Consider the following 27,732-nt stretch of genomic DNA (forward strand, 5'->3'; position numbering starts at 1 on the left):
AGCCAAATAAAAATGTCAGCCACCAGAAGAACGGAACTAGATCTATATTTTGAGAAGAGTGGATTCCAGTGAGCTCCATCCACGAGCTCATCTTGTTGTAAATCAACCATCTATCCAAGGGTAAAACTTACAAATGTCCCCAAAGATAGCCTGCAGCAGGGCACCGTCGTGATACACGATTGAGTATAAACAGTCTACATACAAACACTGCTCTCTGTATGGCAACAACGCGCGAGGCAATACCTCATTGCGCGCAGTAGGCCTAGTAGCACAGGTAAATCGCCCATACAAATGCGCGTGGGCAACATGTGCGCGTCTCCATTGAAGCGACAAGTACTAGTATACCGTTTTTCCCTTGTGACGTAATGAATGCTTTTAATGGGGAAACAGTACTCTGTATAAAGCTGTTACTAGTATTTTCGCGAGGGTTTCATTTTCGCGAATTTCGCAAATCACAGTTGGACCGCGAATTTAACAACATGCAAAAATATCGCTATGCGGTAGGGTAATTGTGCATTAACAATAAGCCTCGGTGTCATTTCGCGAAAACAACATATCACGAAAATATCTGTGACCTCACCATTCGCGAAATGGATCTGTGCGCGAAAATATCAGCTTATACAGAGTATGTAATTGCTTTGCAAGAAAAGTGTATCAGAGGTATTTCATTCAAAAATTGTGACAAAATCGGTAGCATGAAAAAATTTATGATTTTTTACAAGTCTAGAGAGTAGGACATATTTGGCAACTCTGTGTGATCTGTATGCTGAGTAGCTCTAAATCTCTTTGGTACATAGAATTTCATCGAATCTAGCTTAAAATCAGTAAAAACTGTAATTTACCCTTATCATAGTACACCAAAGACATGTCTGAAGATTTGTTTCATCCAGTAGGAATGTTTTTTAATGATTTTCAAATTTAAACCACGTCACGGATTTAAACATGTATTGCATTTTTTGCACTCTTTTTCAACACCGTTTCTGGATTATGGAGCTTCACAATCTGTTCTCTTCATCCACGTACATATATGATTATGGTATACATTATATATGATACATCATACATTATTATCTACAATATATATATATATATATATATATATATATATATGATATAAATGATAACTACTTACATAATATGTACGTTAATGTTCATACACACATACATGCAGTCACCATCAAGCTTGATCAAGTCGCCTAACTTCAGTTTTGGCATGTCTATAATCATTTAGCCCCTCTTTAAAAACTTTCAAGCCCCTGCGATACTCCCAATGGTACAAGGAAACTGCCGGTACTCAGAAGATTAAAATGTGTTTGTGGAGATCAGCGCTGACGTCAAGCTTGCAGCAGATTATGCAATCAAGGCAAAATCAATTCAAAATACATTGTGACGTCACGGGCTGTAGCAGTGTTCTCAGTCGGCGCTGCATGGCTGCACCAAAACTTTAAAGATTCATAGCTTTTGAACGGGTTGTCTGAATATCCTCAAACTTTCACTGATGTCAATGGATGTGTTCTACTAATATTTCTGCATTTGCGCAACCCATTTGTATATTTGGATTTCATTCCCCTTTAAAAGACGCATTTGAATGCACCTAGTGTGGATGTAATATACGGAACACTATCAATGGCACACATTGAAACAATGAAATTAAACATTAGGCATTTTATTCCAGTAACCAACACGGAATGAACTGATGATACGGAACAACAAAAACCAATGCCAGTTTCTTAACAAGTGCAATCAAATAAGTCCGACCGAATAATGTGAATCAATGACTACAACAAAGACAAAATGACTATTTTTCTTTTCTTAAAAAACATCAATCGGTATCAAGGAACCACGAGAAAACATTTATCCACTTACAAAGTAATTGAATAAATAATTCTACGAAATGGAATTAGTACATCTGATTTGATGTTTTAATCTTTCCTCACTTCTACGAAATCCTGGAAAGAAAACAGTTATACATGTCAATGACAACTTCAGTACATTACTCACTTTACAAAAAGCACTATTCTTATAGTAAACAATTGCACTTGGAATTGGCAGCCGATTACAGTCGCTTTTTGGGGGAGGCCGAGGCTGTCTAAAAATGAGGCAAAACATAAGATTGTATAAAATAGAGACGAAATCTCTTCCAACTGTTCCTTAAGAAGTAATTTGGCATACAATTATGTACCAAAAGATTACAATTGGATTTTGCATTGAAAGCTTTGAAAATGATTAAGCAATCTTGGTGCTATTTCAGGGTATGAAACAATCACTTCTTACCTACATCTTGCAAAAATTCCCATTCAGTTTGGTTAGGTGGTCACAGAGAAATGTGGATCGTTGTTAAGCATGTCATGGATCGGTTTCCTCCAAGTTTTGCACTTGGATACTCTTGGCACCCATAGCTTAATGGACTAAATTCGGAGGGAAGGGATTTTTGACGTGCTCAGAAAGGTCCCCATTTCTCTGTGACCACTGAAGCAAATCGGATGGAGTTTTCTGTAAGATGTTGGTTATAAGTTATATATAGTTTCATACCTTGAAATTGCATTTGGATTGATTCGCTATTTTTAAAGTTATATCGTTGCAGAAAGTCCCGTTGTGATTTTTGAGACATACGGTATATTGGTCTTTTGTCGTCAGTTGCTGCTGTCGATTACAAGTTTTCAAGTCTGTTTGTCTGATTGAAGTGTTGCTGGTCTACCTGGAACTGTCTTGTCAGTGGATGTCTTGTTCACTATCCTGTGTCACCGCTTCAAACAAGACGTTTGTCTATTCTGTTGAGTAGTAGTCTGTCCGTGTGTCTGTCTGTCTGTCTGTTACTTGCTATTTGACTGTCTTTTAGTCACGTGAAACTATGGAACGGAATATATACGTTTTACACCGACAGGGTGTCCATGATTTAAAAAAAAGCAAAGATTTCAGCTTTAGAAATCAGAAGTTGCTGACAGCCAATATCACACAAACCTGCTCCTTCCATGATTTACATACAAAAAAAAGAGAGAACAATGACAAAATGTCGTCATGTCAACGATGTTGTTGAATGGAAGTCTTTCATCCGTTTGGTAGATTGCGTGGAGAAAAAAAAAAGAGAGATGAATATGAGTAGGGTTATAAAAAAAGATGCATTAGCACAAAAAAAAATCAAAACAACAACAAGAAACAAAAAAAAAACACACAAAAAAACAAGCCGTCTGTGACAGTCTTGTTACATTAATAATTTATCATTGCATGCACGCTACATCCTGCTTTCCTTCTGTTATTACGAATGTGAAAGAAAGACGCTAGAAATGACTCAGACAGGATACAGAAAGCAATGCTTAGGTCAAGACACAACCTGTTTGTTTTACAAAAAGTTTACAAAGCTTCCATTGATTTTTTTGGTGCATCATTAACGGTCGTAAACGAAGGTCCAATTGAAATAAAAATGCAAATTATTTTGTGTCTCTCATTCTCATCACATGCGGAATTTTTTCCCAACCCCCATTACCCCTAGACAAGAAAACATGTACATGTACAGGAATACTCGCCGGTGCAGAGGAAATCCATTAAAAAAAATCGCGCTCCTTTCCTTCCAATTCAAACAATATCGACTAGATGGGGATCGTTCGGCCATCGATGCTTTTCCTTTCAATACCGATCGAACAACAAGATTTTCTTTTCCCCACCATCTCTGACGACACTAGAAAAGGTATACTGCCTTGGCAAGCAAAATGCAAGAAATTTGTCTTGCGTTTGTTGGAAGGACATTTATGGATTCTGTCTATGGTGAAGTACGTTTATGCTTTCCCTGAATAATAACAATTTGAATGAAAAAAAAACCCTCTTCATACAATAAAATTTTTGATATAGGATGTATATGGAAGTACCATACATTGTGTCTGGTTAAAACACGGTGTTTATATTCTAATTCATTCAGCAATGTGCGTCCTGCAAAAGCCCCCTATAACCGCACGTATCACGTTAAATTATATTTTACAGCATTGTCAGCTATGCTATTTACATACATTATAATACTTTGGTCCACTAGAGTACTCAAACTCAACTCCTAAGAGTACATCGAACGCGTGAGAAGACTGGTGTAATGTACTGCCATCAAGTGAATGTTTGTATTTCAGCGATCAACTCTTTATTTGTACAACATTATTCAGTCTGCTAGCTTTTTCAAAAATATGCCCTACGTTTCCTTTGCAACAGCAATCCACAAGATCATGTGTGTATAAAAAAAATGTTCGTGTTTATACTCATTGACAAAAAACGCGATTTCCGCGGATTGGCAATTCCGTGCAAAGAGTTTAACTTCATGAGGTGTCGTTGGTGGAGAATCGCATGCCCTCTACCGTCGAGACGGCGTTCGCGTTTGCCTTTGTGTTCCTCACTGAATTGTTCGGATTCATGGCACAAATACACGGGAACATTTTGGCGAATGTGCGTCGGTATCCCATGCGGAACTCCTTGCCGTACGCGTATAGAAACGGGTTGATGGCCGAGTTGGCGTGGGACAGAACGATGGACACGGGCACAAAGTTCGGCGGCTGGACCACGTTGGGAAAGAGTGCCGAGATCGAGTTGCTGATGCTGAGCGGTAGCCAGCATATCATGAACACGAGCACGATCACGGCCACGGACTTCACAGCTTGCAGGTCCTTCTTGTAGGTCTGGAACCGCTTTTGTCGTCTGCGCGCCGTCTCCGCCGCCTCCGCCTCCCGCGCCGCAGCCGCCGCCTCATCGTCTGCTGCTGGTGTTCCATTTCTGCCGCTGGTGGCGGGCTTTGACGTTACCGCTATGGTGACTGGCTCAATTTTTCTCATCTGAAAAAAAGAAGAAGACGAAGAAGAAGACGCAATGAGCAAAAATCATAGTGAAATCAAACAAAAGCGGGAATAAATCCATCGTTAAAGCAATACTCTGACTTGACAAACAGAAGGTACAATGAAAGACGTGATTTTCCACTGTGGCCGACGTCTCATTCGGGACCCTGACAGGCAAACTGAAGGAGGAAACTGACTGGTTGCTGTCGAATAGCTCCTCTTTCTTCTTTCGCACGTTTCGCCCCTCAAAAAGTCAAACAAAAAAAAGTTACTCTGGAATAAATGGAATGTACCGAGCAAAATCACGCAAACAAAAACCAGCGAACAAGTGAAAATGAAATCATTATATAGACACGAAAATCCTTGCAAGTTGTAATATTGTTGGATTTCTTTAACCTTTTTTTCCGCCAAGTGTGATATGCTTCAAGGGTTTAACCTGTTAACTTTATGGATCGAGAAAAACAGGACTGACACGAAATATTTCAAAGGTTGAGCAAATAAAATTGCATTTGTGTCGAAATCCATTGCAGTCAAGATCATACTCAAGGGAAATGCAATGCAATCTGATTGCTCCACAAAAATCAAACGTTTTCAGATTGCGTTGACAGTCGCCAATAGCTGTAGAATTAAACATGACAATATTGTGATAAGGACAAAAAGAAGACATGTTGGGTGGAGAGGGGTTACTGGAAAATGGCGGATGTCTCTCTGCGATACCTAACCTGATTGCCTCATTTTCTGATTATTGAATGTGGGATGCTGTAGCAGCGATCGACGTCGCGGGATTAGCCAGTCCGCCCTCACCGGACGGACTAGAGCAGGTGAGTGAAAAGTGACCCCCCTATCTTTCCCTCCTTTTTCTCCCGCTTGCTCCCTTGTCTGCCGAGGCAAGGGTTCCATTAGGGGAGCTGGTAGTATCATGTTCGTTCCAACGCTCGATTCGAGGAGCGAAACGCGAGCTGTCATGGATAAAGACATCAACCACGTGTATATATATCTGGCCTGATTATAGAGAGCAGCCGTGTGGCATTATAGGCCTATTGCATGAGAACGTACTCCCATCACTCCAGAGTACGAGTGTCGCATCATGCCACGGAACAGTTGCATTATCTTTTAAGGCAAATAATATACACGCCAGTGAAGCTCCTAGCTCATTGATACGCTACGGGAGTCAAGTTAATAGAAAGCGATCAAATTTATTCGTGCGTTGCAAAAAGAAAGAAAGAAAGAAAGAAAAAGGTGCTCAGCAAGCAGTGCCAGGAACATACGCGAGTAAAGAAGACACGCGGACACGAAGAAAAAGAATACAATCATAGAAGAATCCAAAGAAATAAAAGAAGATGAAGGATGAAGGAAATCGGACAAGGAAGAAAGTGAAACAGGAGGAAGGAGGGATAAGGAGGACAAACAAGAACACTCAGATGTTGAAGAAAAGAACAAGAGCGGTGGAAGAATATAGAAGACGCAGAAACAAAGATGGAAAAAGAGGAAAAAATAACAATCAAGGAGAGAAGGAAGTGACGAGGAAGACGGTGAAGGCAAGAAACGACAAGATGACGAAGAAACAGAACAGGGGAAGAAAAATGAACAGAAGCGGAGTAGCTAGTAATGATAGGGTAATGAAGAGAGGCGGCAAGGAAGATATTAATGTCCAAAGAGGAATAAGACAGGTAAGACTGAAACACAAGAAGGTGGTGATGCCAGGGAGAAGCGGTGGAAAAAAAACACCAAGGGAATAAGGGTCATTTTATCTATTAAATCTAAAGATAAAACCCGATTTGAATAACAGTATCGAGATTCCTTACATGACAATTCGTAAATTGCTGAATAGATGATGCATTTCTGACTTGAAATTGACACGGATGATGTGGACTTTGTTCTTTTCATTTTCTTAGCCCCAAACAGCCATTTGTCGTTTAGTGAATCATCACTCTGGGGGGACCAGCCGTAAGTTAAGTGATCGAGGGGCAGTCACAATAAGACTGATCTGCGGGCCTCTTCTCGGCAGCTTCTGTCCAAGGGTCAAGCCTGATCGGAGATTGGTCCAATATCTTCACGTCCTCTGCAATTCATCTTCATCTTCTTCTTTTTTTTCTAGCGCTCAAATGACTGGTTAAGAGGACGCGGAAGCGATCTTAGACAGCAGATTCTGTTCTCTATATACATATGGCGATTTTCTTTTTTACAGGATGGGATTGCCAACCGCATGCTTGTCCATGTATTTTTAAGGGCGGATAAATGTCAGGGTTGCGCTCGTAACAGAAGTAGATTTAAAACATCCACATTGTTATCACTATACAATATCGTTACTTGTATATTATAGAGAAATCAATTGTATCGCGTTTTACTATACCGGAGTGGATATAATGACTTTTGTTAGTTTTTTTGGTAAATCTTTTTCTGTTTCTGGCTATTTCAGGATGCTCCGTAGGCTGCAATCATCAAATTGAAGCTAGACCCAAGAGGAAGAGGAAGAAAGAAAGAGAGAGAGAGAGAGAGAGAGAGAGGGGGGGGGAGAAGTTAAGCCAAGTTGTTAAGGTAAGGTGGAAGTTGGTAAGAGATGAGGGTATAGAAATATAAGCAAAGAGACAGGCAAATAGGTCGATAGTTAACCGTAGAGAAATCGCAAGCAATATATGGATGGACAGAAGATAGACAGGCAGACACCCGGATGGATAGATAATGTCGATTAACAGGTCAAGATGAAGAGAGAATAGACAGAAAGAGAGGAGAGGAGAGAGACAGAAGAGAGATGGGGGGGGGGGGGGAAGAAAACATGATGGACTGTCGCTATGCGAGAGTGATTACACAAACTAGAAAAGAAATCCTGTGTGTGCGTCTCTGAAGACAGCCAGTTGCACGGACGCACACGAATGATATATTTGCGCAAGAAGTAGTTCCTTCCGATGGGCATCTCCGCCAACATAGGCCGAGGGGTTGGTGGCCGAGCCTAGGGGCGGGCGAATCAGGACTTGGGATTCATCGTCACGTGCGTCAATATTGGCTTTTCCTTTAGATTCCACCGCGGAGTGGCACCTGTGTAACTTTGTGCACGGCGGGGAAAAACGGCAGAAAAACTGCCTACCACTACCGACTCATTCGATTGAAACAACACTCGAAAACAATGAAAAACAAGGACGAAGGAACTATCAAACACAGGACACAAAAAGCGAATGCCGAATTGACAGAAGTAACTGATAATTAAGTCCAAGCTGAAGAACTCCGTACCACAGAGTAAGAATATTGACCGTTCACGACGTGACTATTCTTAATTTTCACAAGCCGATTTTCGAGTTTCGAGAACTTTGCCACATCGTATGCACTATGAGTATGACACGACCGGTCGTGTATTAGATAAGAGAACTGCTTACACTGTCAGCCTTATTTAGATTATTTACCATAGTTTATTTGGTTGCAGGATCATCGGATTTACAGGTATTGATTCTCAAGTTAACATCATATTGAAGAGATTAAAGATAATGTTTCTGTGTCTAATTGACAAATTATTGTAGTTCTTCTTCTCATCTTGTACAGATTTAATAGATTAAACATTTCCACCTATCCTTTTTTCGCCATGTTCAGCATAAGTGGCAAAATTAAGAGTTGCTAACTTGAGGAGCGTAAGATGATCACCTTGCAGCCAAATTACCGCAGAAATCGATGGGTGAAATGTAACTTTAAACAAAACGTATTGTGGTAATAAATTCACCGAAAAACTCCAACAAATATTCAACGGAGCAACCCCGCCATCCCAAACTTTTCCTCTACCCTTTACACGCTGGATAAACAGGAAACTGGCTCGATCCGGTTCTGATAGATCTTCTGAATACCCCGAGAGATGCCTACGAATTTGAGCGATTGCCCGTGACAATAATGGTAGAGGATGATGCCTAAAAATCGAAAGGATATGACTAGATGGGCACTTGTCTATCTCGATTCATCGAGATGGACACAGACAGAGAATGAACAAGGAAGTGAAAGTGAATACAAAGAGAGAGTGCACGGAGAGAGAGATAGTCAGACAGAAGAAGGAGGAGGAGGAGAAGTAGAAGGATTAGCCGAGAGATTTCGACATTCAATACAGTAATATTGTCAACCATTATCTAATAGAAGTAATCGTGTTGTTAGGACTGAAATCATTGAATAATCTTAAAAAAAAAAAGATCCAAGCAAAACCCCACGTATAATAACTTTCGTTCATCCAACATCTCATCTGGCAAGTAGGTATTGCATAACCTGGGGGACGTTGTCTAAAACGGAAACATATTGCATTCTATCTTTTGATCATCATTATAAAATCTTCCTTGAATGGCTGTACGGAATCAGTGTGTCCGCAAAAGCTTTCGCCAAAACAAAACAAAACAAAACAAAAAATCCCCACGATCAAAAAGACACAAACAAAAACAAAAACAAAAACCCACAAACTGATGCATGCTACCCGTTGTTATGAACGGTAGGACAAATGCAGTAACATGGAAACAATCCTTGAGAATTGAAAAGTGATTCTTAACCACGTATAGGAAACTCGGAGGAGACCTAATCTCATTGAAGACAGAGGAAAAGGCACACAAATCCACAGATCCGCGATGGTGTGCGTGAGTGTGTATGAATCAGGGTGGATTTTATAGACGACACAGAATATTGTGCGATGCGAGGGATGAGAAGAAACAGAAGTGATAAAAAGATATGTTATGAAAGCCAACCTGTGTTCTGAATTCTCCTTAAAGGTGCACCGAGTGGTAAGGGAGATGCATACAAACACGATTCTTGAATTTCAGCCGTGTTTGTCGAGATGGTTCAGTTTCAACGGTTGACTCTTTTGTGTTTGACTTTTCGATAGTAATATGCGATCGTTTGTATTTTTTCTTCTTCTCTTCTTCATCTTCTTCATCATCATCGTCATCATCATCTTCTTCTTCTTTTTCTATTTCTTTGTTTTCCCACTTCCACTTCTTCTCCGGTTTATTTTTAGCAGTAACTCCCCAGTTGGGTTTTTGTTCTTCTACCTTCTGAAAGTCGAACACGGCTGTACTGATCGATTGTCAAAAGAGCATATGTTGCCAACGCTTTAGTTTCACCTAAAATATGTAAAAGGAGTATAAAACAGCCCCGAAATTGGTTTATAGCTTTGAGAGTGTTGCTCTATACTTGTGTCCTTGATTTGGATTGTGCTGATGATGCAAATGGATTTACACTCCATTTTTGTCTATCTGTGTGTAAGAATATCTAAGCAACGGAGTTCCATCTTTCCCTTTTTCTTCATTGTCCTTCTCTCATGGAATATTTTATTCTTTTTTTTAATCAAAACTTTATATCTTTCTTGCGTGTGTGTGTGTGTGTGTATGTGTGCATGTGGACGAGCATCCATTTTATGTTTCGCTTTGTTTAGTCAGGTACTGTGGGGGGTAAAATTGCATTGTGGGAGTACTGTATTTGTCTATGGGAGAAAATAACGGGGTATTCCCACAAGTAACTATGGTTGGGATGTGTGTGCGTGTGTTTGTTTGTTTGTTTGTGTGTGTGTGTGTGTGTTTGCGTGTGTGTTTCTGAAGCCATTTCGCTTCTCTCAACGCCAGAGTGATTCCCATAGGAAATCTTGTAAGGATGGATGATCATTTGCGATTTAAAAATGACTTTGTGACTAGATGTATACCTGGCACGCCGGAAAGAAATGTGTGCTTATGCTTGATAAAACTACTAATGAAAGAAGAGACCTTGAATACATTTGACATGCGAGCAAAAGGGGGAGAAAACAATTAAAAAACAACTCAAAAACAAAACGCAATCTAGACACAGAAGTCTATGAGAAAATGGTCATTGCATGATGTCACTTCGTTTGTCTGCTAGTGTGGTGTCTACTGCAGGGCCGGCGGAACCGGGGGGCTTGGGCCCCCCCCCCCCCCCCCCCCACTTTTTTGCCCTATACAAAGGAATACATAAGGTGTGACCACTTTGGCCCCCCATTTTTATCCTTTCTTTCTTTTTTTTTTTTTGCTTGTTAGCGGATGAAATCCGGAATTGGCACCAGAAGTCTGACGTGCCCCCCCCCCCCCCACTTTTGACAACGTGGCGCCGGCCATGTACTGAAAATTCTAGTTTTTCTGGAGAAAACTGCTAAACGGTATAACACAGTGCGTTAAGTATAGACTACATCTCCCGCATCAATATTGTTCTCTTCATTGTGTTTTAAGTGAAGCCCTTGAATATTCAGGATTGATTCAAAGGCATTGCATATAAAATTATTAGAAAAATCCATTCAATCACGGTGAAAAAGAAACACACACACAGCACACACATACACACACACTATTCCAACTTGCATATAACATCTTTATGCACACACGGACGCACGCATGCACGGACGCGCGCACACACACACACACACACACACACACACACACTATTACACACACACTAACACTAACACACAGAGAAAGCAAACTATCACGATTCGCCAAGGTTAAAATGCCACAGTAAGTTAGGGCGCCCCTGCATGCCCAAACTTACGAAATTAAATGCCCTCGCCATGTTCTCATCTAACGGATAACCGTTTGCTTTCGTGACAAGGCGCTGCTTTCTGAAGGTTAAAGATTAAGATTTACCAAGGATCCAGACAGGAAGAGGATGTTTGACGACAGGTGCTCCTGTCGCTTTTCTTTCTTTCCTTTCGATACGATACTGAAAAGAAAGTTCATTGCCACTGTCTGCTTTGCTACTGCAAACAATGTAAAGCCGGAAAGAAGGAGAGACTGAAAAGGAAATAAAGGTGATGGGGGTGGCGGGAGGTATTGGATAAGGAAAGAAACACATGTGTACAACCAAATTAAACTGTAGGGATATATATATATATATATATATATATATATATATATATATATATATATACCAGTATGTCCCCCAAAAAAATTACAATCAGATTTTCGCATTGATAACACCCAATATTTTTATGATTGAACTGTCTAAATGCCACTTCAGGGTCTTGAAATATAACATCTTAGCTCTCATTTTGGAGAAAATTCCCTTCAATTTGGTTAAGCGATCACAGAGAAATGTGGATTGTTTCTTGTTAAGCATGTCATGAGTCTGATTCTTCCAAGTTTAGCACTTGGATGCTCTCGTGTGTGAATACAATAGACAGAACTTGGAGGGAAGAGATTCTTGACATGCTCTACAAAATTCCTCATTTCTCTTTGACCATGGAAGCAAATCGAATGGGGTTTTCTGTAAGATGTGGGCAATGAGTTATAGTTTCGTACCCTGAAATTGTGTTAGGATTGATTGACTATTTTTAAATTTATCATTGCGGAGGGTCCCGTTGTAATTTTTTTTTTGGACATACGGTATATTATATATATATATATATACATGCTCTAAAATATGAAAGGGTAAATTAACATTTTAAGAAAGGTTGGGGACTGATATATTCAAAATGTCAATTCACCATTGATATATATATGTGTGTATTGTATATATATATATATATATATATAATCATATATAAAGAGAGAAAGAGGGAGATAGAGACAGAGGGAGACTGGGAAGGACATGAATAAAATGAATGATAGAAAAAAGAGAGAATGACAGGAAATATAGAAGACATCTTTAGGGAGGAAGGAAACCAACACGTATCAGTTTATTATACGACAGTAAAACCACATTAAACAAAATATCATGAGCTGGGCGAAGTGCATCGCTTGCAATTTCCGTTGTTTATTTTACCAAACATAATGTGAACATCACATGAACAATCCCTACAGTCAGTATCCCAACATGTATAGCAAAGGATGCTTTTGTGCATTATTTCGTTTTCCCTAGAATTCTTCCTATCTTCCTCGGTCTTTTATACATCCATCGTCAAACATTTTTCCCGTTCTTTTTTTTTCTCTATCGCAGAACCTCCAGAACGGATGGCACACGTGCGCGATATTGTGTTCTGTGTGCACGACTGTAACATGATAAATGCTTCTAAAGTAAGAGGACGGGGGGGGGGGGGGGGGGGAGGGATGAAAAAATGAGATAAAATAGAGGAAAAGGAGGAAGGAAGTGAGAAAACAGATGGGATGGCAGACGAAAAATCGAAGCTGAAAGCGACTATAAAGCGATAGAAAAATCATACCGTGTCATCTGATCGGGATCCAATCTCCGATCGATCGAAAAATGATGGAAAGGATCGGTTTACCGAAACCCGAGTGGCGCTCGTCCAAGCCAAGCGATAGCCGATATCAATCTTTACTCATCGCATGTCGCAACGAGAAATCCCATCCTTATGAAAATATTATTCTGTTTTCCTTTTCGATAAGAAGAGGTAGATGACAGCTTAAGATGTTTATTGTCGGGATACAAGAAACCACTGGAAAGACAACTAGTTCATGGACTATTAATGATCTCAGATAACAGATGCACATCTTTACGTAAGTGATTTTTTATCTATTTTCAAGCTAGGGTCGGATGGCACGATACGGATAAAGGGGGAATAGGTTGGGGAAAACGGGTTGAAGAACTAATATCGTTGCAGGTCTGCGGATCTTTTTGTCCTATTTGGATACGATCAATGGGAAACAGATTGAGCTAATTATATCATTCAAAATAATTTTTTTTTTCATCAACAGATACTTGATTTGATAATTACAAAACTTTTGAACACACGACATTTCAAATTATCTTATCAAAACTAATTTTTTTCATCAATGGATACTTGATTTGATAATTACAAAACTTTTGAACGCACAATTTTTCTTTGTGTATACATTTAATTTCTAATGGCTTCTTATGGACAATGTTGGGTAGTTCGCATCACGCTTTCAAGCATCTAAGTTTGTTTGTGTAATGGCTTGTTCGTAATAACCAGTTGGAATTACAATTTACTAAAGGAAGCCATGTATCTAGAATGTCCGCAACCTGTGTTCCATGAAGCCCTGACTGCTGCCTCAATTTCTTTAATGTTTACAAAAAGTGATGAATTTCCGCTAAATTTTTCAAACTTCGTTTACATGTTAAGGTCACGCAGTTCGCAGCAATTTCCCGTCATTTCAGGAAACATTTCTCGAAAATGTTGTTGATTCGGCGATTGCAGGGAAACGGCAGTAGATAATGAAATTCCCAGAATATTCTTATTTTTGTATTTTTTCCATAGAGATGGCATATCTAGACTTGCTTCTTTAAAAAAAAAAATGTTGACTTCAACGTTCACTCCCAGACGTGCACTGTTAACTTTTCACATCTGAAATCCAAAACTCGTCTGCGTTGCTTGCTTGAAGAAATATACAACAGTCCTTTTCCCCAATCAGAATATTGATCGAATTTAATCTCGTCTCCTTGAGAACGAAATGCACGCGCCTGCGACGTGCTCACTGAACAATTCACGCCATTCAATCTTTGGAATGGCTTGCAGGTGTTCTTTGCATTCCATACACCGCTGCATTTGTCTTCTCGTGATCTGTCAAAAACATTTGAAAAACATTAAAGGAGCGGCAAATAATATCTTTTCCCCTGTAAAATTCACCAGACGAATTGAATGCTATTTTGTGTTTTTCTCCTGTAGCTTTTCAGGTTGAAGGTTAGTATGATTCGTTAATGGATACGGCAAGTCCATAAAGCATAAACAGACATTGCATTTGCTTTTGAGTGTTTAAAGCAACAAAATTAACAACAACCACAAGAATATATAGCTTAGATGGTATACATGTAGAGCTCTTTGTAGTTGCATAGATGACTTCAAAACTTTTTTGAGGTTGAAGGTTAGTACGACTCGTTAATGGATACGGCAAGTCCATAAAGCATATACAGACATAGCATTTGCCTTTCAGAGTTTAAAGCAACAAAATTGACAACAACCAAAAGAAAATACAGCCTTGATCGCATATACGTAGAGCTCTTTGAAGTTGTAAAGATGACTCCAAAACAATACAATATCGTACACACGCTCTGTGGTTGTATCAAGGAGGCACTAGGCTTCCCTATGTAGTATCTCCTTGATTGTGCACAATACATAAAATGCACGACATCTTGAATTTGACCGACGGTAAGTGAGTTTACGAAAGAAGATGAGGTAATGTGATAGACTCGACGTCCATGTCAAAAATTGTTGGCATCTGGGTTAACTCTCTTGGAAATGAACGCTCCTTGACTTTCCCGTCACGTTACCTTCCGCCATTACGCGCCATTTACAAGCGAAATCAATCCATGCGTTAAATACACCTGCAGAATGCCATACCATTAAGCGTGAAACGCGAAGCGAGAAATCACATTGATTTAACGTTCATTTGGTTCTAATCGCAAAATGCCACTTGTTTACCAGTATATGACAAACCTGTCTTACTTGTAAAACCATCTGAAACATCTGTGATCAATATTCATGTTTAAGTTCATGATCCTTGTAGGGAAACATCAAAAGATATACAAACGGTATTACGACAAATATTTGGACAATCGTTTCCAAACTTGTACTGCAACCGATTAAAAAAAAGAATCATTTACATGTCAGTCCCACATGAACACATCTGTCTCTTTTAGTGTTGTCAGCACATACCATCTCCTTGAAGATTTTGGAAATTTTGTTGGCACTTTGCTAGTTACTATGTTAAATGTCTAAATGGTAATCAATAGCAATGAAACTACATTGAAAACCACACAGGGTGAGTAAACATAATCTGACTCGCTTACTATTCAACTTTACAGGGTCTGTAGACATGAATGGTGCTTCTTAAGACCCAACTCCACTTTACCTCATCTCAACCTGTATAATATTAATGGCCAGAAAACATGTCGACAAGCTTCAATTCGAATAAATTCCAACACAATAATGAGGAAGGCTTTCGTCTACATTCTTGTTTACCTCTGTAGAACAAACATCTCTTTGATTCTTTAGAACAACCACTTTGTTCAGTGAGATATAGATTACCATCTAGCTTTCGACTTTGAGTGGAAATGTAAGAACGCTTAATCGGACCGTAACATCAATAGAAGAAGCATTATTTGCTATCTCAATGACTTCCCCCTTGAAGAGACGTTGGTACGATCTCTCGCTCAATGCCTTGGCCTTCGCGATGTCATGGTGTCAATAGAGGGCGGGGGAGAGTTGAAGGGGAATTAGTTGACCGTTCTCTCGGTTTAACCGTTTTTAATTTCCTCAAATCCCAAACTGACACACCAAGGCTTATCTTTCAGTGCATCAGTCCGCCCACTGTCTGTCTGTCTGTCTGTCTGTCTGTCTGTCTGTGTCCCACTGTCTTTTCTCTGTCTCTCTCATTAATCTCACTCTGTCCCTTCAATTCCTGGTTGATCGCACAGCATCGTTTTGACAGCCGCTGCGAGCTCTTGATGGAGCTTTTAGTACCTCCTCGCCTTGCCACCCCGAGAGTTGCATAAACAGCATGCAGTAGCCCCTAATTGGACGCCTTGCAAAGAAACGATGCTTCTTTGTCCGACATTCGTGACTTCTTGGGTACGATATCGTCAACAAGATCGGACCACTGTTACAACATTGTTGACCGAATTCGGATGATACAAATCGATTTTGTTTTATTTTTCCCCCGATACTTTAAACGGCTTGTATTTTCATACGCGAATAGAAATTGTTCAAATGGAGAAGCATGGAGATGAACGAGCTGAAGGCAAAGCCATGTATCTAGAATGTCCGCAACCTCTTTAAATAAGTTCTACGATATTTATCAATCACACCATTATTTTCCGCTCGCGTACATCAATCTGCAGCGATAACTTACTATCAAGGGGACTTGTAAGGTCAACGAACTTGCGATTATAAGTATTAATTTCAATGGCCCCCTTTTAGTTTCACAGAAAATGAATTCACATCGTTCTAATTATTGTATTGTCTTCGCCAGTTTATCGCACTGTTAACAAGCAATTATGGTCAAATAATGTCATCAGTCGTTGCCATTGATTATGAATTAATATGGATTTCGGTTGTTATTTTCATTAAGAAGTAGTGTCAGGTTCACGGATCTTTACAAAGCTACCGAGAACTAACAAACCAACAGAAATCAATATACGAGGGGAACTTAGTTAACCACTGGAAGCAATGGTATTCATAAACTAAATAAGATAAATCAAAACATCAAAAAACAAGTTTAAGCTCAGAAGGTGACGGTTCATAAGGTTCTTTACAATATTTACCCGAAAACGATTTGAACACGATAATCACCAGAACATACATATGCCACAACACTCTAAGATTCACTGTGAATAGTCTACTAGGAGCAAGCCTGCAATAACAGTGCATTCTTTTTTGTTTGTCGAATGATACTGTTACATCTTCATCTCTTACATGAAGATCCTTCATCATGATAAATGAAGTAAACCGGTCATTTTAGCTAGCTCCCCTTTTCAGATCCTTCATCATGATAAATGAAGTAAACTGGTCATTATAGCTAGCTCCCCTTTTCAGAGCCACTGACATTTAAAATCAGTATACACACAACATGTGTACATGTCATAACTAAAACAATGCAAACATAACGGATCTAGATTTCATTCAGCTACGATACCTTTTTTTTTATGTTCAAAGATACGAACGATACGACCTTGGCATTTTGTGACATGGCATACTGAAACACGAGCGGAGAATGAGAAGGCTTCTCGGTATTGCCATAATATCATCATTATCATTCATTTTGAAAGAAATTGAATCATCTTCTTCCTTCCTGCACGATTTCCACTTGTCTTGAGAGCGAAATGTAGAGGAGGGACGACGGTGTAGATGCACTGTCAAGCCAGTGCACCGTTTCTGGAAACCTTAAACAGTTAAAGGAGTTTTCTCGTTCAGAAGGCTTATCTGCACCTTCTGGGTGTTACCGATAATCGCTGTTTTCTTGCTTGTTTTGCATTAATTGAGTTATGACTGAGAAGAGATGAGTGGGTGCACGTCACGAGACGGACACCCAAGAGTCATACAGCCCATGAGTTATACAGTCCATAAGTCATCACAGCCCACCAGTTATACAGCCCACGAGTCATACAGCCCATGAATTCGACACTAAGCAAACAGGGCCCACGAGACCGACACATTAAGCCCCGTGTTGTAATGTCGAACTCGTGGGCTGTTTTCACCTAGTGTCGAACTCATGGGCCTTATTTGCCTATAGTGTTGAACTCATGGACCGTATGACTCGTGGGCTGTATATGACTCGGACATGGTCTTTTTTTCAATGTCGAATTCGTGGGCTGTACGACTCGTGGGCGTCGGCCTCGTGGGATGACCCTTGTTAAGTTACCCAATCAAGTCTCAGAAACCACATTTTAGTGGTTTTAGTGGCGTATCTTTTTATCATTTTTTTAATTAGTTCATTGCTGGTGTTTTGTTAGGGATCAATTAAACAATGTATTTCTTTTGAACCTTGTGTTGCTCATAATTTTTGTGTCTGTTGAAGAATTTGTAATCAAATGCTATGCATTTATGACCGATACTTAAACTGGCAACAAATTGAAGAGGATTAACGTTTATGTTTCCTCTCAAATTAACATTTTATTTGGTGTCCTTGATTTTGTGAAGATTTGCTGAATTTTATCAATCCTATTTAAGCTACCCCAAACAGAGAACACTTGGTAATATTCGGAGTTGCCAATTTAATAAGGCTAAAGGTAATAATGTCTGCACCGAATTGTACCAGGACTTCATGGGCCAGTTAAATAAGATCTACGAGCACTGTTGAGTGTGTGTGATTAAAGAAACACGAGGGGCAGGTGATGGGACTAAAAGCAGAGATCAAATCTCATTAGAGAACACGTGACCTTTCTGCATCTATAGCACTGCTCACCGAAGGGAGATTAATGGTCGTACAACTCATCTGGGCTTTCAAAGTAGCTTTTATATGGATGAGTGGTATTTCCCCATTCTGGTCTCCAGTTTCGTTTCCTTCTATAGTCGACCGCATAGCGCATGCACGTTGAACTGAGATGTGGAAGTAACCGAGTTATATGACATCACATACACACACACACACACACACACACACACACACACACAAGGCTACAGGAGAAGTTGTAATGATGACGATGATGAAGAAGTAAATGATACTGATGATGATGACAACGACGATGATGATAATGAAAATAATCATCATAATAAATCATAACTAGGAAAGCACTCGGAGAGCGCAGACCTCCACAAAACAGCTCATTCCCACCCATATAGGTCCAGACGGTAAACTGGATCGCTACCATTAATCGTCTGTTTCTGGTACCATATCAGTTTTTCACGCAACTTTCATGCAAATCCGGTCGTAACTTTTTGGGGTTATTTTTGGGAACAGGCAAACAGGCAAACAAAGCATCGCCGGCCAAAACCATAACTCCTTGGCGCAGGTGTTAATAACAGTGATAATGACAACATCAGTAAAATAATGAAGATACAGTTAATCATGAACAAAATTTACAATACTACTGAAATAGGTCTACTCATCACCATGAGGATGGTGTTAACATGACCCTTACAGAACTCATAACACTTAAATTAGTCAGTATACGCATGTAAATACTATAAAGATGTCGATGTGTCTAATGAAAAGAAAAAACATGGAAGGAAAAAGGGCGGGAAAAGGAGGGGGGATGGGGAGCAACAGAGACTGCTTGGAAGTGGTTCTTGTTTCTCCATCTTTCCAGCGCCATTGTGAATGACTCTTACTAATGAGAGCTTCATTCCTCGGCAGCCAAAGCGATCTTTGGAGGATGAGGAGGGATTGTAAAAGAATTCGACACCTTCCCAGACACCATGTCTCACACAAGGAGGCCATCCTGAAAAGAAGGTGAAAAATCGCCAGGAATGCAATTCCCTAAAAATCACCGACTTGCAACCCTTAATACATCATCGCTTGGTCTGCTCAGATGCCAGTTGATGTTTAGAGGAGCAGTGGAGCGACAGAACACTGCTTAATATACTGCGTGCTTATCAGAAATTTGGCGATGCGAGGTTTTTCGAAGAGGTATTCACAAAATAACGCGAGCGAGAGAGAAAACAATAATCAATAACGCCTCATGAAACTGAATAACAATTCTTGAAGCTAAAAATATCTTTGAATCCATCTTTACGGGAATAGACTGTTGGAGTAAGCATTCATTTTGATTGACAGCCTTTATCATTACTATCATCATTGCCACTATCTACGACCATTAACATCGCTATCGCAATAAGCCGTATACACTGTCATAGATTTTCACAGAGCTGACTTTGAAGGTTCTCGAAGGGTTTTCCTTAAAGGTCCTTTATTAAGAAGAAAATGTCACCACAAGACTTAATTATTGCAACAACTAAAATGAAACTATCTCTTCCTTAACCATTTCACTACGTGTGAATTTTTCGGACATCTCCGGTGATGTTCGTTATTCCGAAGGTACGTTAATTCGAAAATGAAATAAGGTTTATTCTTCCGAAGCTTCTTCACTCATAAACACACAAAGTTCCTTTAATGCTGGATAACCAGAAAATAAAATATTCCGAAGGTTCATTATTCCGAAGTTTTGTTAATCTGAAGACGACATGAGGTTGATATTTCCGAAGGTTCATTAGCGTAATAATGATATGCACCTTTTTTTATCATTTTCGGATTAACGAAGCTTATTTCGTTTTCGGATTACTTCACTTTCGGAATAACGAACCTTATTTCACTTCGGATTTTAAAAAAAACCGTCAGAATAACGAACCTTTGGAATAACGAACTGCAACCGACAACTCATACAACATGGAGGATGCCATTAATGATCATGGCAGCAGGAGGGCATGGATAATAAACTGAAGACTTTTTGGCAATAGACTGCTAATAAACAATCATTATCAACCCACGATCGTTATGGTTGGTCATTATACTTGAGTATTCAATTCAAATTAAATCATGGCTATATGGGGGTATAGGGTAAATGATTGACTTAAGAAAGCTGAGCAGGAGAAGTGGAATCAAAATCGAGGGTCCCTACGTTGTAGACTCGCGTGTATTCGTGAAAACAAAATGATGATGATGTCGATGATGACGATGTGACGATGATGTCGATGATTATAAGAATGGCAATAATCACGACAGCTAAAAGCCTACAAAGTATTATAATTTCTGCACATTTTACTGAAGTTTAAAGTGTCTGATAGCGTGTGTGAAACCGCATGTAAAGAATGTGCCCAACACTTTATCGGATAGAATGATTGTGTAATACAGTACATCGTCACGAGCAGCTTTCACCTGTTTTCAGAAAGTCAGTCGCAAAGATCGATCATACCCGACTAGTCAATAAGGATGTGCATCGCAACTAACCGAGAAGAAATCAATTCAGAATCAAATCTCATGAAGCCTTACAAGTATTAATGATGGTGCGTATTTTATACGGCGTGTTCTTTCGCACGAACGATTAACCGAGCGAGAAAATTGACTGAGCAATAAATATTCCACCGATCCGTCTAAATTGACCTTTACACACAATTACAGCACATTATTGAACATTGCGCACTGAAATTAAAGGCTCGAACATTCGCTGAAGGCGCTTTGCAGGTACTTGTCAACAGACAATTAAAGTTTCATAATTTCTTCCAATTACGTCTGAACATTTTCATCGAAACGTTTCTCGCCGTGTTTACTCAACTGAAGTTCTCTCGGCTGTTTTCACAGGAACGTATACCCATCATTATTAAACTAGCTGTTGCCTGTCGGGCAAGCCTCACGCAAGCTGTTTGGTTGCCATGGTAACCCTTCATTGCGAAAACATGCAGTATTGATATGAGGCATCATAAAAGTGGTATTTTGTCTCACCATGATATTAACTCTTATGAAATTCGAGTCCTTAATTCCTCGAAAACATCACATTAAAACACAACTTATAATCCTGGCGACTGTTTGACCTGTAGGGCGACACTTTTTTTCTCTCTCCCGATCTTCTGGCATTTCTCGTTAACTGCAATATTAGATTTCGAATGGGTCCTTGGCACAACTATTCAAGAAGATTATTGTTCGTTTCATTCGATATTTTCTGTCGCGCTGAGTGTCAAACTCTAAAAGGTTTTGTACAGAACAATACTCAGCAAAGCGAAAAGAACAATAACAATAACAACAACAACAACAACATCAACAACAACACTGTTTTCCCACAGTTGCCCTTCAAGCAGTTTCTGTTCTTGTTTTTGCTTTAGTTTTTAAGAATTTACCCTCGTATCTATAATCTATGCATTTACTAAAAGCAACCATCAGTTTTGTTTTTGTTTTTTTGTTGCAACTTTGAAAGACAGAGTCCAAAAATTCTGCAGTTAGGTAGTCAGCAGTAATTCCCTGACAATAATTATTCTGTCCGTTATTGTGTTCACGGCGATATGAAAATGTTCCACTTCACTCACCGCGTGAAAAACTCACTGAGACTAAGCCACGAACGGATTCGAAGTAACAGCTCTTTGTGTCACGTGATCTGCATTGGTTTGAACTCTCGGATATGTATAGGGATGAGCCGCGTTTCGAGCGTTAATCCCCCGATGATCTCCCGCTATAGTGTGCCCCGCGGCACCCGCCCATACATCCTCCGGAGAGTCAATCCAATCAACCACACAAGAGATCGCTCAAACCGCCCGACTTTATATAGACGGCTGGACGTGTACTGGGACCTGTATCTAGTTACAACTGATGTACTATAACCGTCTGACAGTCATTTCCAACGTTTATAGTTTACCGCGTCTAACCTGCAGTGTTTATATGCGATCCGGTGCTGTGCATCCTTTTCCTTTTCTTTTTACTTTATATGATTAATACTTCATTAAGGGCAGAGAGTTCTGAAGTCCTCTTCTATTTACGCTCTTGTTAAAGAGGAAATCCAGTCCAAATATAAGTTAGTCTGATAAAAAGAGTAAAATCTTATGAGTTCATCGGTAAAAATTTGACCTGAAATCGAATGAAAATTAAGGAAGTTATGATATTTTGAAGTTTTGCTAATTTCTGCAAAACAGTTCTTGTACAGTGGATATGAATATGCAAATGAGTGAGCTAACCATGTCCTACCCTCACAATTTGCAATTGATCGTGTACAAAAAAAATAACGAAAATTCAATGTTTATGTCATTGAAGTCTGAAACATGATGTTATTCCTAAATAGTGATCAGTTACATATACAAGAATATGAGCCTCAGGCTTAATTGCGTTTGAATGAAAAACTGGAAATTTCAAAGTTTTATATGCAAATTATAATATGGTAAGTTGTGAGGGAATGACGTGCTCGCTTTTCCATTTGCATATTCAAATTGACTGTTCAAGAACTGTTTCCCCCCAAAATAGCGAAACTTCAAAATGTCATAACTTCCTTATTTTTCATCCGATTTCGATCAAAATCATACCATTGAAATCGTAATATTTTACTCTTTCTTATCAGACTAACTTGGACTGGATTTCTCCTTTAATATTGTTTTAGTGTTTGTTTCAGCAGCTGAATTTCAGAATCCCCTTGATTCCAAGATTTATTACAGATTCTTTAGTTGGCAACACATTTACGAAGATTAACGCTCCTGATTCTCCCTTAAATTTGGATTTTTTTTTTTATTATGAATTTCTTTGTGATTTTGTGCATATTGAATTAATGAAACCATTTCAATTTAATATTTCTTCTACGTATAATTATGCAGTGAAATTTAGATTGCCAAATCGATGATGACAATAATAATTCCAGCAAAAAACAAACAAACCCAAAACCAACAACAAAAACAAAAAACCAGGACTTGATGGGTGAAAGGGGTGATGTTCGTTATTCCGAAGGTTCGCTATTCTGAAATTTCAAAAACTCACAAATTTCGTGTACCTCGATGTTCGTTGATCCGAAAATGAAAAAGGGCTCGTTAATCCGAACATTATTTTGTGGCGTTATTTCGAAAGGTCATTCCGAAGGTTCATCATTTTCGAAAATGAAACAAAGATATTCGGAGGGTTCGTAAATACGAAAATGAAATAAGGTTTGTATTCCGAAGGTTCGATAATCCGAAAAGGATATAAGGTTCGTTATTTTGAATGTTCGTCAATTCGAAAATGAAAAGAAAGTGCGTTGGTCAGAACCATCTTCATTAAGAACCTTATTTTGTTCGGTTTAACGAACCATCGGAATAACGAATATTAACGGAGTGAAAGTGAGCTCATAGTGTTTGACAAAATCCATCCTTTTTGTTTGCAACATAATTATGCACAATGATCATTTGCCTGTTAAAAAAAAATGCATGAAAGAAGTATTCAACGCACAGGCACCTAAGAAGGAACCAACCGTGGATCAAAGATTTCCGTTTCCAAAACTCTTCATCATGGCTTTACTAATTGTCCCATCATTCAAACTGGGTTCACAAAATAACCAAGATTTTCACCGATGGAATGGCAAACAATCAATTATCACGTGTTTTGCCTGAAATGTTATATCCCTGAATCACTCTATATTACTGCACAGTGAGATAGACAGATGACGGATGACATGTTTGCCGTCATTTGTCGTGGAAGGAAGTAAGACAAGGAACTTCATTTACACATACCTACACGCACATACACACACACACACACCCAAAGACACACGCAAAAAAATCGTTCAGAATAAATCCCTAAATGGTATAATAGATTCCCGAATCGATTTTTGCCAGTAGTGCCTATACGCACAATCTATTTTGCAAACATTGCACCCGTGAATTGAAAACATCGTTTAAAGGCAACTAAATTAATTTTGACACGTAGAATAGAAACATTACCTTAAACATTTTATGGCTCAAGACGAGGAGAGCAAAAAATTGGCAGACTTCTTTCGGTCGTTATCACTCGTATATTGACATCAGAACCTCCCCCATCAACGTTTGCTTTTTTTCTTACCCGCAGACGATCTGGTTTGGGGTTTTTCAGGCGGCCAGCGGCTAAACCTGTCAAAATAATTGATCGATTTTGTCTCTCTTCCCCCTCTGCTATCCTTAACATAGTGCCTTTTTTTTTTGGGGGGGGGGGGAATAGAGGTGGTATACGTATACTCCCGTCCCAGCGAGTGACATAAATTGCCGTTTTGAAGTCTGTCTAAAGAAGAACTCTTGATATTCCGGAGTATAGGGTTATATCGATGTTGACATTATACATCCTGAAGATAAGCAGCCTGGCAATTTTACCGGTGATGGGACCCCACTTAAGGATATCAGTCATTAACGTCAATGAGGTTACGGTCGATTCGCGGGAGGGGGAAATCACTGGAAGACCTGATGGAACCATCGAATCAATGGAGGAGAGAGTAATGACTTGCAACAGGTTGTAGAGGAGCAAAGGAAAATGGTAGATCACAATATCAGAAAGTGGGGGGGGGGGAGAAGGGAAAGTCAAGTGTTAAAGGAAGAAGAGAGAAGGAGCAGGGGAGAAAGATACAGAAGAGCTAAAGGGAGGAGGAGGAGGAGAAGAGAAAGGGTAAATTATACATGGATGGAAAAGACAGAATGAGAAGAGATAGGAGAGAGAGAAAGGAACAGCTGGATAGAAAGATAGTAGATAACAAGGGGAGAAAGGGAGAGTAAGAGAAACGCAAAAACATAAGCAGACTGATGAGTGGATAAAGATAGAAAAAAATCACTCGACTTGTGCAAATAGTACAAAATGAATGAATCCCCCGTTTAAAAATAGTGATTTTGATTGTTTTTTTTTCCAACCCGGCTCCTTAGGGAAGCTCAACATGGAAAGCCTGACACTTTGTTTTCTTGTGTTTGTTTGTTTATTTTGTTTCTCTGTTATCGCTTGTATTGTTTTGCAAATGCCGAATAAATAATAATCATAATTAAAAAAAAGAAAACACACATACACAAAATGCGTATGATAACTGATAGTGACGACTAGACTATTTATATGCCTATTTATACAACCTGACAGTCATATGCTCGTCTTTCCTTGTCATTATCATTAAATATCAGCCGAAGGAAACATAAATGGGACAAGGACATAATTAGGATTATTCTTTAAACTGTAGCATGTTTGGTTTGCAGGGTTTTTCTTGTGGGGGAGTGGGGCAATATGAATTTGTTTACTTCTCATTCTTGAGATTCTTTCATTAATCAACCATACATTCAATTCGGTTTTATTAGTCTTACTCATCAAAAAGTCCGAAGACTAACAATGTGAGTTTACATAAAATATGACAAAAAGAAAATAACATTCAGAAAGTGTTCATAACATGATTGGAAAATTGCAAGCGTATCCCATACAAATATATACATACAGCAAAACAATCACATCAAAAACTTTTCGAGAACTAACACTGAAAATTAGTCCTAGTCTAAATTGTTACTCTTTATATTACACTGCGTTATGATGATAAAGGGCATCATGTTCTGGGAAATAAGAACCCCAGCAAAATGTTTAGTTAGATATCTATCAGGAGAAGAAGAGTGTAGAAAATCCTACACTCTAGACAAAGAGACTTACTCACGACTTATAGGCGCTAAAAGCCAAAATGGCGAAGACTGCAAGATAAGACTACCACCAAGATAATTGCAAGGGCCACTGAGGGAAATCTTTGAGAGTCTGTAATTGAATTTAGAATATCATGTGGAACTGTATGCCGAACTGTCATTGGTAAGCACGGCTAAGTCGCTGGGCTTATTTCCCATTATGCCTTGTAACAATATCAATCCGTTTGCTCTGTGTCGCCATGGCCCACTTTTTCCCGCCATGCCCCGCTTTTTTTCCCGCCATTGAGATGTCACTGTTGCCGCCTGATTCTTATCTCGCGCGCAATGATGGAAATGACGTGTGAGAGCGCGATTCGAATGAATGTTTTATGATCATGTTACAAACGATTATGAAGAAGACGGGGTATCTTTACGATCAAGCGAAAGCGATCCTTTCACCGAGCTCGCCGTGAAAGAGACTTTGTGGATCTCAAAGAGCCCCCAAATATTTATGTGCAAGACGTGCATGCAATTACTATTTACCCTTTCGAGTGAATTCATCTCAAATGGGACGCGGGTGCATAGTGTTGCTAGAAAGTGCTTCTGAAGAGTTCAGTTCATTGTGTCTCGAGTAACAGATATCGGACCGGCAGAGAGAAGTGGCTATATGACTTCTTTTTCTTTCTTTTTTTGATACACCTATCAATGAAAGGGAGGGATATTTACAAAGAGACACCTCGGTCTAGCAAAACGCCCCATCATGTTTTCAAAGAGGAAGAGAGGAGAGACGGATGAATATATACTAATAGTGAAAGAGATAGAAAGATATACTAGTAGATATATATATATATATATATATATATATATATATATATATAGATAGATAGAGATAGATAGAGAGATAGAGAGAACAGAGAGGAGGGGAGAGGAATGGGCATGAAAAGAGAGGACAGCACTTCATGCGATTACCCGGATCTACAGTAGATATGAAACTCTCGGGATTCCACATTATTTTCTTTTACCGGTTTTTTTTTGAATGGCATTATTCTCCTTATATGTTTATAACAGTATATATATAAAAAAATAAGTAAGTATATGTATTATTATGCAAGAACACACAATCATCCACACACACATACCCGCAGCGCACACGCACACACATTCTATTCATAAATGATGTATGTATTGTATTGATAAGTATTTCACCTCTCGACTGTAACTGGTTTTTTTTTTTTGTCTGGTGCAATGGCCCGAAATAAAAGAAATAATCCATTGTGAATGTTGTGGTGCCAATCGGGCGACCAAAAGATATGTTTGGTGACCCGACGCTAATTTTTAGTGGTCCTGTATATCGAACTCTGTATAAGTACACAATCATAATTACACATTCACTCACATCTTAGTTACAAGTACAACATTCTTTTCACACACCCTACCCGCTTATACTCAAGAACAGAGCACACATACACACCTATCATTGAATATCATTGTACAAGTTGTATGTCGTAGAGTGGTGAGGCATGTTAGTAACTGTGATGTACAGACATATCAGGCATAATTTAATGAAGTCTG

The 27,732-nt window shown here is 39.2% G+C and overlaps 1 protein-coding gene across 1 annotated transcript in view; it reads right to left on the bottom strand.

The window, feature by feature from the left end:
* Nucleotides 1-4,295: 4,295 nt before the first annotated feature.
* The window catches only part of LOC139735754 (adenosine receptor A2b-like), a 96,594-nt gene continuing 73,157 nt past the window's right edge, over nucleotides 4,296-27,732 (bottom strand). The window contains exon 2 of the mRNA XM_071646506.1: nucleotides 4,296-4,805. Within this exon, the coding sequence (XP_071502607.1) occupies nucleotides 4,296-4,805 (510 nt within the window). The remainder of the gene's footprint in view (nucleotides 4,806-27,732) is intronic.

Source organism: Diadema antillarum, unplaced genomic scaffold, assembly GCF_040938485.1.
Source record: "Diadema antillarum isolate AM-2024a unplaced genomic scaffold, OU_Dant_1.0 seq00000597_RagTag, whole genome shotgun sequence".
Classification (NCBI taxonomy): Eukaryota; Metazoa; Echinodermata; class Echinoidea; order Diadematoida; family Diadematidae; genus Diadema; species Diadema antillarum.